Source organism: Gorilla gorilla, chromosome 6, assembly GCF_029281585.2.
Source record: "Gorilla gorilla gorilla isolate KB3781 chromosome 6, NHGRI_mGorGor1-v2.1_pri, whole genome shotgun sequence".
In the NCBI taxonomy this organism is placed as follows: domain Eukaryota; kingdom Metazoa; phylum Chordata; class Mammalia; order Primates; family Hominidae; genus Gorilla; species Gorilla gorilla.
Window position 1 is genome coordinate 89199126 of NC_073230.2, and position 16695 is coordinate 89215820.

At 48.3% G+C, this 16695-nt stretch overlaps 1 protein-coding gene across 8 annotated transcripts in view; it reads right to left on the reverse strand.

Moving 5' to 3' along the window:
• The window catches only part of ZSCAN25 (zinc finger and SCAN domain containing 25), a 54729-nt gene extending 38279 nt beyond the window's left edge, over positions 1-16450 (reverse strand). The window contains exons 1-9 of one of the 8 annotated variants that reach the window (XM_055393123.2): positions 15816-16395; positions 14848-14922; positions 14403-14529; positions 13922-14006; positions 13061-13493; positions 11474-11675; positions 10403-10494; positions 8860-8983; positions 254-3492 (exon numbers count right to left, since the gene is read on the reverse strand). In XM_055393123.2, coding sequence (XP_055249098.1) covers positions 2660-3492; positions 8860-8983; positions 10403-10494; positions 11474-11675; positions 13061-13447 — 1638 coding nt within the window. In that variant the 5' untranslated portion in view covers positions 13448-13493; positions 13922-14006; positions 14403-14529; positions 14848-14922; positions 15816-16395 and the 3' untranslated portion in view covers positions 254-2659. Of the gene's footprint in view, positions 1-253; positions 3493-8859; positions 8984-10402; positions 10495-11473; positions 11676-13060; positions 13494-13921; positions 14007-14402; positions 14530-14847; positions 14923-15815 lie in introns of those variants that run through there. The other 7 variants (XM_004045856.5, XM_055393122.2, XM_055393119.2 and 4 more) reach the window with 7 other exon arrangements.
• Between the last annotated feature and the right edge of the window lie 245 nt (positions 16451-16695).

A 16695-nucleotide genomic window follows, 5' to 3' on the forward strand; every position in this document is an offset into this window, starting at 1 on the left:
GCACCACCCATGCCCAGTTAATATTTGTTTGTAGATGAGGTCTCACTATGTTGCTCAGGCTGGTCTCGAACTCCTCTCAAGCAATCCCACCTTGGCCTCCCAAAGTGCTGGGATCACAGGTGTAAGCCACCACACCCAGCCGCCCTTACCTTTTACAGGTACACATTGAAACGGTTATAAACAACACTTGGGATACACTTCGAAACTTCAGTGGGGGAGGAAGACGGGGAGGAAGGAGTGGACAGAGATGAAACAAGATTGATTATGAGTTTATAATAAAGTCAAATGATAAATACATAAGGATTCATTTATATAGGTTTGAAATTATCTATTATAAAAAAATTTCTAAAGAATAGAAAAATACAGAAAACAAAATATTTCTTAACATTTGAATAGATATGAAAAATCAGACTACCACAATCCCATGGGAAAAACCCCCTACTAAGAGGCTTTTCTGAGACACTGTCCTAAGCTCTTGGCCCCACAGGAGATAGGGAAGAGGCCAGATAGGGAAGTCAGCAAGGCCCAGCTCCTTCTGAAGCTTAAGATATCCCAACTTGCTGAAACCCAGAGGAGTGCTGGCTGTGTATGATAAAAGAGCATCTGTGATTCAGGTAAACAGAATGATGAGTGACAAGCAGCCCTCCGAGGCCTCCCCAGTCCCCACCTGCCTTTGGAAAACCACCCTCTGGGGAAGGCCACACTCAGGCCAGAAGCCTCCCACTGAGTCTGCCTGGCTGTCAGCCCTGCCTAGCTGCTCTGGTAATTACGGGGGAAAAAAAGCTGATTTTGCACGTGGACCTCAGTATTACAGAGGAGCAGCAGCAGCCCCGTGTGGACATCTCAGATACATTTACAACCCAGTCAGTGCAGCCTCGTGGGCACAGCTAATGAGCCAGGAAGACCAAGGAGGGTCATTTGCTAAGCCAAAATTAAACACCATGCTGCCTACCAAGAACAGGTGATAAAACCACGTTTCAAAGCGGGCTGAGTAATACAGCTTTGTGTTAGTCATTACCATTTACCTTATTTACAATGGAAAATGAAAAAAAAAAAATCTCAGTAAAAGAATCTGGTATTAAGAGGCATCAGAAGACAAACCACATTTTGCAATTATAGTACACTATCAACAAAAGACAAACTCACTCACTCAGCCAGGGTTCAAAGGCACAGCACAATGACACAGCAGTCAGTCCACACTAGTTATGCAGCTTCCAGAACTTTAAACAGAAATGAAACCCTTTAGTGATGGCACAATAAGGAAGCTTCAACAGTTTACAAATATTGCATCTTCTCATTTTTAAAGAAATGTATTTTTTTTTAATGCCTACAAATATCTTTATTTTTCCTGACTTGGCACTCATGCAAAACAGGTCGCTACCAGCTCATCATCCCCAGTGGGTGTCCAGGACCCCTAGTGCCTTGGATGACAAGGGTCTAGAGGGCAGAGACCATTTAGTAACAAGAGGTAGGTGGCAAATGCATTTCAGGGCAAGATGCTGACAAAGCAATGAATACAGGCCCAGAGGATTTGCAGGAATATCCACAGGTTCTGAAGATGAGGTACATCCACGAGACATAAGCTCTACGAGGTCAACAGCTTCTCCCCCGATTTTATTCATGGATGTGTCTCAAGCACCCAGAAGAGTTCCTGACATGTTTGTTACAGGGCCTCAATAAATACTTGGGAAATGGGTCGAATGAGAATGAGGTGAAATTAATTTTATGAACTATAAAGTGCCATCAAATATAGGGCATTAATACTAGAGTACATCTTTCAGACTCATTTTAATTATAACAGTTCTTTCTAGAGAACTGTTTTTTAAAATACTCTGATGTTTATTCAGTGATCAATAGCAAAATACTAACTTCCTAACAGTTGGTGTGTTGACAGTTGTTATAGTGCAAGGAATAATGGACGGGGAAGTTTTACAGATGAGGATAGAATGTTATAGCCTGACACAGATGAGGCTCCAAATAATGTAAAATTCACACAGTTGCCTGGGAACAGATCCCAGCTGGGGAGGGAAGATCCAGCACGGGGCAGGAGGGCAGGAGTGGTCATGGGAAGATGTTCTCACGGGCACACAGCACAGATACCCTGAGAATGCCCCGGGTCATGGGCTGTCGCATGCATCCCCAACGCACAACCCCCAGAGGCATCAGGTCTAGTCTCTCATTCACCACGGCATTCCCACGGCCAGGTGCTCAGAGGATGTTCAATAAATGTTTGTTCAATGGAAAAGACAGGGGGTGGGGGAAGAGTCTGAGCTAATGACCCTGCAGGCAAGACAGAGCCCTCAGGAAGATGAGGTCCCAGCTACCAACACGTGTCAAGGTTTTGCCTTTACTCCCAGCTTTGTTCGGCAGGGGGACACAGACAGTCCACTGAAGGAGAAAATCTCAGCCTGAACTGAACCGCAGGAGACTGCTTCCCTCAAACATTGGAAAAAAAATTGTTTAGCACCACTTGGGTAAGAGATGGAAGCAGCTATGCTCTCTGGAAGCTCTAAGTAAGCCAGGCCTTGCCTTTCCCGCATTTGCGAATGGGTGGGAAGGCGATAGGACCAGTGCTTTCCTGCAGCCATCACCTTGCGCCCCGCAAGATAAATGATGAGAGAGAAAGATAAATGATGGTGCTGCCTGCCACCTGCTATGCTCACTGCACCAGCGGCTCCTGGCGGTGCTGGGTCTTCTGGTGCCGGTTGAGGATGGACCTCTGGTTGAAGCTTCGCCCGCAGGCAGGACAGTGGTAGGGCTTCTCCCCTGTGTGGATTCTCTGGTGTCGGACCAGCCGCTCCCCTTTGCTGAACCGCTTCCCGCACACCTGGCACCCATATGGCTTCTCACCAGTGTGCGCACGCCGGTGCACCGCCAGATTAGCATTCCTGCTGAAGCTCTTGCCACACTCGCAGGTGTAGGGCTTCTCCCCGGTGTGCGTCCTCCGGTGCACCTGCAGGTGCTGCCTGCGGCTGAAGCTCTTCCAGCAGTCCCCGCACTTGTAGGGCTTCTCCCCAGTGTGGCTGCGCTGGTGCACCTCCAGGTGGTGTCTCTGGCTGAAGGTTTTCCAGCACTCGCTGCACACATAGGGCCTCTTTCCCAGGTGAGTTCTCTGGTGCTTCATCAGGTACTCTCTCAGGGTAAAGCCCTTCCCACACTCCACACAGCCATAAGACTTCTCCTCTTCGTGGGTTCGCTGGTGCCTGACGAGATTGGAGCTCCGACTGAATCCTTTCCCACACTCAGGGCACTGGAAAGGCTTCCAGAAGGAGCTGTGGGTTTTGACTTCGTCAGGCAGGGGGATGGCACCGTGCTGGAGAGGAAGAAGCCCAGGCGCACTGCCTGCAGAGCCACCAGGCTCCTGCTCACAGACCCTTCCGAGCCCGGGGCCCTGGAGAGAGGCTTCCCCAAACCTCTCTGATGTCAGTGCCACCAGCGCCCCTTTCAGGTCTTCCTGTGGGGGTTTTGCCTCCTTTTCCTTGCTCCCACCGCCTACAGGACAGGAGGAGATAAAGATTGATTCTGTGGTAGCCGCAGGACATTTACATGTTAGAACTCTGCTTCACAGGGGTCCCATTCATGGTTCCTTCTCTTTTTTCCTTTGACCAACAACCTCAACTCAGGCTTTCCTTACTTCTTTTTCCTTATTTCCACCTCCATGTCTTTTTACAGAATAGTCTGCCAAATTCCAGTGCCCGCCCACTTATCTTGCTGCTAATCTAGACTTTTACTTCTTTCAAAATGTAGCTCAATAATTTCCTCTAAGACACTCACCACGATTATTCTCTTACTCTGGGCCTCTTCAGCACTGTGCACCTAACTAGCACTTTATTATTCTGTACCTATTTACATGTGACTTTGTTGGAAATGCTGTTTCCATTCATCCAGATGTCCTGCGCCTTCCCCAAACGATTCTACACCTGCTGTAGCACAGGGCAGCACACAGCTCTCCAGACCTTCCAGGTGCCTGCTCAGTCCCCTGTCCTGCCCACATGCTCCCTCTGCCTAACCAGGTTCATTCATCTGGGTCTCCTAGGAGCCTGGCAGGGGACTGACTCAGGGAAGATGCTTGCTAACTGCTGGCTGAATGAATGAAGCAGGCTTCACTGAGGCTCCTGCAGGAGAACGCCCCTAGGTAGCATATTTATCAGGACTGAGACCATGACGCTGCTGAAATGCTCAGCCTCACCCTTCCTTCATCCTCACTCCGATCCTTCTTATATTCTCTCTAAATTAACGGAACAGGTGTTTATGGAAGAGTAACAGAAAGGGGAGGAGAAAAAAAGAAAAGAAAAGGTACTGGGGAACAAAGAGGCGAAGAGAAAAAAAGAAAAGGAGAAATAAGTGGTGCTTAAAGCAGAAGAGTCCTTTTAGGCAAGATGACTAGAAGACAAAAAAAACCTGACAGTATATGCCTCCTGGTTTGATAAAATATGAAATACATACTTATCAGCTTGGATTTTGTTTTGTAAACTTTTCATGAAAATAAAAGTGTACAAGCCATTTATGTTTTGTACACGCAAAGATTTTATTTTTATTTTTTTGGATCCAGCGCTGGCTAAAAAATGTCACGTTACCCTTTTTTTCCTTTTTGTGGAGATGGGGGCCTCACTATGTTGCCCAGGCTGGTCTCGAATTCCTGGGCTCAAGTGACCCTCCTGCCTCTGCCTCACTGAGTGCTGGGATTACAGGTGTGTGTCACCACACACTATGCAAAGAATTTTCTTAACGAACCCAACCACGTAAACAGCATTCAGTTCAACAAACAGAACATAACCAGTCCCTAGAAGCCCCTTTTACATCTCCTCCATCACTATACCCTGCCATATATATACTATACATATACAGTATATACATATGCAGCATATACGAGATATATGTATATATGTATACAGTATATATGATATACATATACAGCATATACGAGATATACGTATACAGCATATACGAGATATACGTATACAGCATATACGAGATATACGTATACAGCATATACGAGATATACGTATACAGCATATACGAGATATACGTATACAGCATATACGAGATATACGTATACAGCATATACGAGATATACGTATACAGCATATACGAGATATACGTATACAGCATATACGAGATATACGTATACAGCATATACGAGATATACGTATACAGCATATACGAGATATACGTATACAGCATATACGAGATATACGTATACAGCATATACGAGATATACGTATACAGCATATACGAGATATACGTATACAGCATATACGAGATATACGTATACAGCATATACGTGATATACGTATACAGCATATACGAGATATACGTATACAGCATATACGAGATATACGTATACAGCATATACATGATATACGTATATAGTATACATATATACTATACCAACGGGAACACACTGTCCAGACTTTTTTGCCTGTTCTTGAACTTCAGGTAATTGTCTCACACATTGTTTCTGGCTTCTTCTACTCAATATCATGTTTGTGACGTTCACCTATATCATGGTGTGAAGCTGTAGTTTATTCTTTTTCATTGGTGTATAGTATTCCACTGAGTATATGTATGTGTGTGTGTGTATGTATATATAGATAGATATACAGATATAGATAGATTGCAACCTACTTATTAATTTGACTGATATTCATTTGGGTAGTTTTCAGTTTTGAGGTGTTATGAATAGTAAGATTAAAACTAAATGCAATGCACAAACCACAACTAGATCTTGGGGAAAGCTGACTATGCACTAGATGTTACATATATCGAATTTATGTTTATTTTCTTAGATGAAATTATGCTACTGGGCTATGTTGGGAATGTCATTGTTAGACAAATGCTGAAGTATTTACAAATGAAAGATTGAGATGCCTCCAACTTCCATATCATTCCAAAAAAAACCACACATTATACAGCTAAATATGGCAAATGTTAACAATTGGTGAATCTAGATAAAGACCTAAGTGTGTTCCCTGTACTAGTCTTAGCTTTTCTGTATGTTTGAAAATTTGTATAATAAGAGTTCAAAATATAAAGCTGGGGGAAAAATAAATACAATGATACCTAAGTATAAATAGAGACACTGGGAGAAAGACACAGTAGTGGAAGAGAAGGGACATAGCAGTGAGAAACCCGTTTTGAGTGCTGCACTGGCTGCTCAATTGCTGTGTGATCATGGGAAAATCAATTAACCTCTCCGAGCCTTACATTCTTCACCTTCAAAATGGATTGTACACTCATGAAGTTTACTGCACACATGGAGCAGGAATGCAATGGTTCATGATATTATTTTAACTCCCAGACCATGTACCTGACTTGCAGCTACTTCCAGGGACCATCCACTTAGATCTCAAAGTCAACAAATGGAACTTTCCATTCTTCCTCCCTCTTAGGAAAATGCTTCCCTCCCTTTCTGACAGTAGTAACATAATTTTTCCAGTCCCTTAGCCAGGATCCTAAGACGTAGACTCCTCTCTGACTCTTCTCTTTCCTCCCCTCTGGCCAATCTGTGGCCCATCCTTGGAAGCATATTTCAGTAAACCCCCTTCTACATGACCACTGGCCTGGTTCCTGCTCTTACCCCAGTGCCTACACTATTTCAACCCTCCAGACTGGCCGTACCCTGGCGTCAATCCAATTTTCCTCAAGTAAAACCTCCATCACATTACTCTGCGCAGAAAAAATTTTAAAACAAGGACCCGGAGTCCTTACGGACTCCTCAGCGGCCTCACTCTACTCACTCCTACCTCCTCCTTACTCCTCTGAGCACTCATCTTTCACTCCAGGACGCTCACCATCCTGGGAACCAGCCTGCAGAGTCCTGCATTCAGGTTTCTGCACCTGCTACTTTTTGCCTCTGTGATTCCAAATCCTGTTGTGAGTTCTTGCTCCAGTCCTTGTGGCCATTACTGCAATTACAACCCAGACGACAAGGTCTGCACCTCACCGTCTGCTAATGAGAACAGACGAACAACTGGAAGTGATCTGGGCAGCCACCTAGCTCAACCCTGCCCTGTGCATTCAGTCTCTTTACAGGTGAAGCAGCTCAGGCCCAGCCCCAAGCAGCTGTCAGTACAAGCACCAGGACAACCCGAGTGTGAATCCCAGGAAGACCTGAGAGCTGGGACAGCAAGTGAATGGTACACTTGGGAAACAGGCCTTCATGTCACCTGGCCTCGGCAGAAATGTTCAGGTATGGGCTTGAGTTGCTCTGAGTTCTGAGACACTGAGCTGGTGAGGGGACAAGGACAGAACCAGTCTCCAGAACAGTCAGAAATGGCCAGGAGGGCATGAAAATCTTCTGAGAATGGGGGCGAGGGGCTCCTCACCCCACACAGCAGCATCACTGGGAGAGGAATATCCCTGAGGGGGACCCTGGCACCAGGACACTGGCACCTTTGTCTGGGGCTCATCACTCGAGCCCCTGCTTTGTTCTGTCATCCTCTGCCGTTACAGCAATCACACATCTCCACATAAAGTATGCTGACATCTTTCTGCCACTTGCATCACTGCCACGCTGTGTCAACCGTACCCTGGACCCAGGTCTCCCAGGAGACCAGTGCCCCTTACTGTATCCCACTATTACATGCACATGGCCTCTTCCCCTGAACTCTAAGACCCCACAGGCAAGCGCCTTTATTTTTAACTCTTCATAGTGACCAGAACAGCACTGGCCACAGAGCCAAGTCCACCTCTGTGGTGAATAAATGAGTGAAGGCTGAGGGCTCCTACAAGAATCCCTTAGTAATACTTACAGCACTAACTAAACAATCTAACACTACCATGGTCACCACACATTTAGATGTGTCACCTCCCTTCATCCTCATGGCACCATGAGGACAGGTTCCATGAACAGCCCCATTCCACAACAGAGGAAACTGAGACCTGGAAAGCTCAAGGGAGATGCTCAAGGTCAGGGTCAGCAAGTGGAGGGGCAGGATGGATTCTCTTACATCCTGAAGGAAGCACAGGGATAATCTTGCTCATCCTTCAAGGCATTTCAGGATAAGAAAAGGCTAGGTGGGGTCGGTACAGATGGGTGGTCCGTGCACAACTCACAAAGAAGTTATGAAACAAAAAAGAAGAAAATCAAAGAACAAGGACAGGCCGCTCCAGCCACAGTGTTTCCTCTCCCCGCCGGCATCCTGATTCCACGCATGCAGTCTCTCCATACTGTCCCTCGCCCTGGCAGCCCCAAAGCCCCACAGTACGCTCTGCTGGCAGCCCCTGTGGGCTCTCTCTCGCTGCTCCTCCTCCCATGAGCTGCTGTCACACACAATGGCCGCATCCCCCCAGGCTCTGAGCCCAGGTCAAACCCAGCCACCACCTGAGGCCCAGCGCAGCTCTGCTTCCTCTGTGACTCAGGCCACTCCGACCTCTCCCATCGCGAAGCCCCCTCGTGCCCTCCTACGTGCACACCGTGAGCTCCAATGCTTTCGTGCACGTTAGTCCTGCCCACTTCCTGCCGCAAGAGAAAACCACTAACACAGGGCCCACATGCAGGGAGCACTCAATAAATATCTGAACAAGCTCAGATGCCCCATCTTTTGCTGTTGGTATCTTGTTCTCAAGCCCTCAGTGTCTTTAATCATGGACACAATGTAGGTGTTTGGGGGTCCTTATGACCGACCTGTCTCCATACAGCCAGAATAATGGCCTCATATTTTCCTGCTCCATCATTTGGCTCCTCTATTGACACAGGAAAGCAGCTCCTCGTGCCCCACGGTCCATGCTGGACCCATTTACCCGCCTGCCATGAAGTCCCCTCCCTTTGCCAGGAGTGCCAGAGCTACGGCAGGACCCCTCACCTGAGCTTTCAGAACTCCCCAGTTCCTCACCTGTGGGTGGAGACAGTCTTACCTGGAGAGACCCTGCAGTCCTGCGGTTCCACATACTCCCCAAAGCAGTCTATCTGGGCTGGGGTCACATGCCTCCACTCCTCCTCAGGGAAGGCCAGGGCCATATCTTTAAATGGCCCCAACCCCTGCAACAATAGGAGATTGCTATGAATAAAGAAAGAATCCTAGGCCAGAGACAGTGGCTCATGTCTGTAATCCAACTTCCTCCCAACCAGCTTCCTCCCAACAGTTGAATGGGAGTAATCTACTTGTTTGAGCCACTGCAGTTTTGAGCCTCTGTGGCTGGGGCTCAGCTTGCCCCTAACAACCAAGTCACCTCATTTCCACTCTGTAGCAGCCTCCCACTCACACCTCATGCTTGACAGAGCCTGGCAGCCACTATTTACCTTCTCATCAAGAACAAAGTTCACATTCGGCCAAGCCCTGTCTTAAGAACAAGGCTGTGATAAAATAAATGCATCCTCAATTTCTCACTCACTGCACCACGAAGAACTATTATGGTACAAGGGAGGGTCCAACCAAATTAAAAAGCACTGATGTCATTCCTCATCCCCTCCAAAGTACATCCTTGGAGAACAGGAAAGGGAAATGATGCTGGCATCCAGCCTTGCCCAAATACGGCTTGAGCAGGGCCAGACTTGATCCCCTTCTTTTTTCTGCCAAACAACACCTTTTCTTCTTCAAAGAACTCTTTTAGACTCGCCTCCTTGAGGAAGGTGCCCCACTGGAAAGCCCCCGCCTCCCTGCTACTAGTGCTCAGCACCCTGTGGAAAAGAGAGCACCCCATCTATGCTTCAGTTACCTCATTTGTGGCAGATAAGTAATGTTAACGAGGTCCAACTCCTAGTGTGGCCTGTATGGCCAAAGAGACCACCCTGCTCAATGCTTCTGAAAGCCCCAACCCTGAGTCAGCCACATTCCTGCTGAGGTTAGGGGACAGGAAAGTTTCCAAAACAGAAAAAGCAGCAGCAGAAGTACCCATAAACGGCACCCACAAAGGGTTATCTCGGGGCCAATCAGCACGGCCTAGATAGCCCTAGGGGGTTTCTATCTGTAACAGTTATAAGAGTCCATCTGTGGCTGGGCGCGGTGGCTCATGCCTGTAATCCCAGCACTTTGGGAGGCCGAAGTGGGTGGATCACAAGATCAGGAGATCGAGACCATCCTGGCTAACACGGTGAAACCCCGTCTCTACTAAAAATACAAAAAATTAGCCAGGCAAGGTGGCATGTGCCTGTAGTCCCAGCTGCTTGGGAGGCTGAGGCAGGAGAATGATGTGAACCCAGGAGGCGGAGCCTGCAGTGAGCCAAGACCGTGCCATTGCACTCCAGCCTGGGCGACAGACATAAGGTTCGATGTAAATTAATAACTGCGGCTGATGGTTCAGTGGAGGAAACCACACCATCAGGTCCACCGGGACTAGGAAGGGAGAATGACTCAACTTGGGGGCGGGAAGGGCACACTGTTGTGCAGAGAAACCTTGGGGAAGGTGAACCTCAATCAAAGCAACAGTCATGATTTCTGCAAAGGGAGTCAGAGCTCACCTGCGATCCAGCAGTAAAGAACCCGGCTGCCATCTCTTGGTCTCTGGGATTCATTGCGGGGAGGCCAGGACCCGCCTGCAGAACAGGTAGTGCTAAGCAGGGACAAAAAGCATGAGAAAGATCAGAACGATCAATGATGTTATGCTGTTAGCTCGTTCAAATGTGTCCCCTACCAGATGCGCACAACCTCAGGAACCAGAAGACTCCAGACAGAATCCCTTTTCACTCTGGTACCACATTTTCACCCGCACAGGGGCCTGGGTGTCCCTTGCCCTATTCTCAGCTGGGGCCTGGGTGTCTCCTGCCCTGTTCTCAGCTGGCAAGATTGTCCTGGCCCTGTCCCTTCAGGGCTACCCATGCTACCCAGTCACACTCTGGGAATAACCTCCTTTGAGATTCAGTAACAAAATAAAGCTACGTGGGCTGGGCGCGGTGGCTCACGCCTGTAATCCCAGCACTTTGGGAGGCTGAGGTGGACAGATCACGAGGTCAGGAGATCGAGACCATCCTGGCTAACATGGTGAAACCCCGTCTCCACTAAAAATACAAAAAAATTAACAGGGCATGGTGGCACATGCCTGTAGTCCCAGCTACTTGGGAGGCTGAAGCAGGAGAATTGCTTCAACCCAGGAGGCAAAGGTTGCAGTGAGCTGAGATCGTGCCACTGCACTCCAACCTGGGTGACAGAGTGAGACCCCATCTCAAAAAAGAAAGAAAGAAAGAAAGAAAGTTACATATTACTTTGGGGGATATGGTTTATCTGCCTACTGAAAAAGTATTCCTGCAAGTCAGCTGAATATTTCTTGGTAGTTTCTAGAAGGGATCTGAGGGAAAGAAAAGAGAAATAATATGAAAGCATGATCCCAGATATCCCCTCCAGACACCAGAGAGTAAAGGGAGAAGAAACAATTTCACTTCATCTATTTCCTAAGGTGGAGGAAGTAGCCAAGAAAATTCACAATTACACCTCGTGGGTAACTTAGTTGCTCCATTGCTGGGTTTCTGAAGAGAGTTGGCTGCACAGCACTGTTTCCTATGACCTGACATCCCCACTGTCTGCGTCTTACTCACCTTGCTCCTGGAAGGCCCGTGTCTCATCTCCAGGGTCCTGACTGAGCTGCTCCTCGGTACCTGGGTCTGGACCTTGAACTCCTTCCCCAGGGGGCATCCCCCACTCAGGCTTGACCTCCACTGGCCCCAGCTGGATGCCTGGCTCCCAAGCGCCTCTGCAAAGTGCTGTTTCCTCCTGCTCTCCCTGCCTGTGGCATGGAACCTAAGAACAGTTCCCAACACCGATTAGAATGAGGCCTGGGCAAGGCTGTTATGAAGGGAGTTGAACTAAAATCTAAAAAGAGAACCAAGAAAAGAACCATTCCAGCTTCAGGGGAGAGGAAGGAAAAATCAGCTGAGCTCTTCCCCAGGACATTAGTGAGGAAGTGAAAAGGAAGCTAAACTCACGCATCAGGCCCTGAGCAACTTTTATCTGTCCACGCCATTTGACAAGGGTCCCCTCTACCTGCCATCACCAAGCCCAAATATTATCCTGCTGAGAATTTTAATACAATATACTCACTACTAGAAAAAAAAAATTCCTAATTGAAAAAGCTGAAAATAAAAAATGCAAAGCTTAGACCCTGCAGTGAACAGGCCAGTGAGAAATAGCTGCTTTAAAGAGAGCCAGGAAGCCTGGGCAACATGGCGAGACTCCATCTCTACAAAAAATAAAAAAATTAGCCAGGCATGGTGGTACACGCCTGTGGTCTCAGCTACTCAGGAGGCTGAGGTGGGAGGATCAACTGAGCCAGGAGCTCAAGGCTGCAGTAAGCTAGGATTGTGCCACTGCACTCCAGCCTAGGCTGTTGGCTGACCCTGTCTCAAAAATAATAAATTAAAAAGAGCAAGAAAAATCAGGAGGACTCTCTCACTGAGAAGTACTCACAAAAACAAGGCATTTCTGGTCCACTTTCAAGCTCCTGAGTTGAGTAGGAAAAAATTCTCTTAGGATTCTGAAGACAGGAAGTCAGGGTGACGAGAGTGTGCATGGGAGGCTGAACTACAGAAGGACGGGGGCTTGTGAGCAAGACGGTGTCATCAGTCCTGCTCTCCTTTCCCAGTCATCCGTCAGGGGGCTGTACCACAAAGTGACCGAAATATGGCTGGAACTTCAAGGAAGCACGTGCGGTGCCAAATCACTTGGTGTCATTAGAGCAGCACCAGAGAATTGTTACACGAGCCCTATGAGCCACAGAGAAACAGTACTGCCATGGACAACCCTTTTCCGGAAAAATATTCCCCAGGCGGGATTCTCTGCCTTCCCAGAGGCATCTCTGTCCAAAGCAGGGTCAGGTCTATGAGGGACCCCAAAAACAATCACAACTGCCTTCTTTTTGCCTGATGCCCAAAAGGGAAATATGGCCAGGCCTCTGCCCTCATGACCAAACAGAGGCTTCAGGCCCTTCTGCATGGCAGCATCTCCCCTGGGAATGGCCTTTCTTGCTGAAAACGCCACTGCTCTCCAAAAAGAACTTCACGGAGTCTGAGGGCAGAGGAGGGAGGTTCCACACCTCGTCCACTCCTACTGCTTCCTCAAATCTTTGGATTCTTTAACATTCCCTGCCCACGCCAAGGGTGCCAGACCTGGATCCCCTCCTCACCCACCGCCTTGGCCTCCAGCGCTCTTTCTGTCAGGTCCTCCACCATGGCGGCCAGGGCCTTGCCACTCTCTGGGCCATGCTCCCGGATCCAGGCGTAGAACTCGCGGGGCAGGATAGTGAGGAACTGCTCCAGCACCAGCAGCTCCAGGATCTGCTCCTTGGTGTGCAACTCGGGCCTCAGCCACCGACGACAGAGTTCCTGGAGCTCCCTAAGAGCTTCCTGGGGTCCAGCTGCCTCCTGGTAGCGGAACTGCCGAAACCTCAGCCGAAAAGTCTCTGGACTAGGGTCCTCCCTTGCTCTGCCCCATGGCAACTCTTTCTCCAGTTTCACCACAGGAATACCCAACTGCTGCTGAGGAGCTTCCGCCATCTCTGGATGCTCTTTAAGCATCTTCACACTCCCTCTGAGGAGACTGAGAATGACTGCATCAATGACCCTTTTGAGAACAAGGGACACGTGAAAGGTCAGCCCATCCCAGTTCTGTCTCTACATCAAGGAATATTCCACTGGAGAACACAGTAATTACCTTTTACAAGGCATTTTCAAAAGACTGAACACAGATCCCAAAAGTCAGGTCAATTCAACATAGTAATCATTTGCTAAGCAACTATTAGGTACAGAGACTGAACAGAAAATGTCTAAGATTTTGCTTTTATACTCACAAATAACTTAGGATCTCACTGGAGAATAACACTACAATCAGAGAATAATATATAACGGGTTATAACTGGGTGAGTCACCAGGGCCTACTCTTCCAATACTAAAGGAAACATACATGCAACACACAAACACACACATATACACACACACGAGGCAGGCAGAAACAACAAATAAAATAGAGAACAAGACACACTGGGAGCTTACCCTCCTGAAACTCATATGCTGGTACAGCAGACAGAAAAAGTCAAATGGAAGCAACTCTTTTAAAAACTGCAAGTGGAGACAAGTTCTAGAAAGAAAATAAGTAGGGTGCTCTGTTAACAGGGGGCAACTGACTTGAAGAAGGCTTTTCTAAAGACATGATACCAGGCTGACTCAAGGATGAGAATGAGTCAGTCATTCTAAGAGCATTCCAGGCAAAAGCCCTGAGGCTAAGAAATTACTCTGGGTGTCCAAGAACAAGCCATATCCCAGTGTGGCTTCAGCAGTGACGAGCAGAGCTGCACCAGAAGAGGTGGCAGAGGCAGACAGAAACCAGATCACCCAGAGCCTGCGCCACAGAAAGAATTATGAACTTTATTCTGATTTCTTACTTTAGCGAGGAACTACATGTTTTATAAAAGTCATTCTGCCTGTGTGTTGACAGGGAATAGGCTAGAGGTGGCAAGAGGGAAATGGCACTTACAGTGATTCAAGCAGATGATAAGGGCTTAGATCAGGGTGGTGGCAAAGAGTCAGACAAAATCAAGACGTATTTTGGAGATTAAAACCAACAAACTTGCTGATGTCTTAGACGTGATGGTGCGCTCAACCTGAAAAAGACAATGGAGCAACATATATACCATTATGACAAATGACCTAAAGATTTCTAACTTGTACAGGCTTTACTCTTTAGAAAGCATGTGAACACATATTTCATTTAATACTTAAAACACTTCTGTAGGATGAGTGCTACTCCTCCTACTTCTCAGAAGGAAAAAAAAAGAGACTAGATGATAACTGCCTCCCAAAATACATGGTACAGATTGAAAAAAAAAATGTGAAGTCAAAAAGAGAGAAAACTAATCTAAGTCCAAGTACTCAAGGAAAAGAAGAGGCTTGAAGTAGACTGGAGGATGAGTCCTATTTACCTCCAAGTGGATTATGCGGAAGACCTAGACTGGGAAGACAGACTTGGAAGTCCAAAGCATCAGGGGAAGGAGATCCTGCTTGTCAGAAAACGGAAAGATCACCTGACTGGAGCAGAGAATGGGCAGCTGGCAGGAGGCACACCCCAAAGCTTCTGCTAAATATTCTATTGTGAGTTTGTGTATTTATCTACCCCCACTTAAATCAAGTTTATATTTTCAGTCTATTCATTGACTCTGCAACATTGAGATTTCTCTTTCATTCCTTTCTAGCTATTGCATTGGTTCACTCCACTAGTGCATTTAATGCACTACAGTGCAAATGTTTACCCATGTGTCTCCCTCTAACAGATTCCCTGGAGGCAAGAAAGATCCTCATTCACCTTTTATCTCTGCCATTTGACAAATAGAAATTGCCCCATTGCTATTCTTTATCTCCCCCCACCCATTGTGACTCTTTTGTTTTGTTTCTGAGACAGGATCTCAGGGTTTTGTCACCCCAGCTGGAGACCAGTGGTGCGATCACTGCAGCCTTTGCCTCCTAGGATCAAGCGATCCTCCCACCTCAGCCTCCCGAGTAGCTGGGACTACAGGCGAGTGCCACCATGACCAGCTAATTATTTATTTTTGTAGAGACAGGGTCTCCCCATGTTGCCCAGGCTGGAGTGCAGTGGCATGAATGTAAGTCAGTGCAACCTTGAACTCCTGGGCTCAGGCGATCCTCCTGCCTCAGCCTCCCGAGTAGCTGGGACCTCAGGTGCGTGCCACCACGCCCGGCTACTTTTCAATTTTTGTAGAGACAGGGTCTCGCTATGTTGACCAGGCTGGCTCATCACTATTCTTTAAATGAGTGTCCTATGTGATTACTTTCACTTTGCACAGAGTTCTGCTTTGGTTCAAGATCTCTTCGGGTTCGTGGCCAGCCCTGCACTAAGCCAAGCCTGGCAGAGCGGGATCAGCCTCGCTCCTACCTGAGCCTACAGCGCGGCGGCCCCTCAGCGTCCAGACCCGCAGGGCCTCGGGGCCGCTGAAGGCAGCTCCTGAGAGACTTGCCGCCCTCAGCCGGGGCTGAGCGGAGGGAGACGGGCTCTAGTACAACCCCGCTGCCGCCGAGCCCCGTTGCGGCACCAAAACCCGTCCCCGCGCCCGTTTACCACTTCACCCGCCACCCGCTGCGACCCTGAAGAGGCTCTCACCCGCCGCGGCCCTGAAGGGCCTCTCACCCGCTAGGGTCGCCAGTGCTCTCCGCGGCCCGGAAGTGAGCTGCGGACGCTATCAGACAGGTGCGAAAGGAAAGACCCGCTTCCGTGTCCTCTCTAGGATGCTCGGAGGTCTCGGCGGATGCGTCTCGATGGTTGCGGATCCCAGCCTGCTGTTCCGAACCCGGCGAGGCGAAGACCACCAGGGCTTCCCAAGGATTGACTGCCCAGCTCGAGGCGCTCTGTGGCTAGGCCCCTTTCCACCTCCGTGCCATTTCACCTGCTTGCCCTCCGTGGAAAGGACTCGGTGCATCGCCAGATACACTACTGGACACAGCACCTGCCCCAAGGGGCTTTAGAGTCCAGTCGGTCAATGCGCGACTATTCCGGCCGCGAGGGCCTTGCGCGAGGGGTAGGGGCAGAGGAGATAGAGGGCGCACTGGGTCTAACCCGCTCACTTAAGAGGCTCCTGACCCCGGGTAGTGTGCGTGCGTGTGTGTATGTGTAGTCAGGGAAGGCTTCCTGGAGGAGCCAGCATCGGAGCTGTTTTTTGTGGGGGGGTTTTGTTTGTTTGTTTGTTTGTTTGTTTTTGTTTTTTGAGAAAGAGAGAAGTCTCGTTCTGTCTCCCAGGATGGAGCGCAGTGGTGAGATC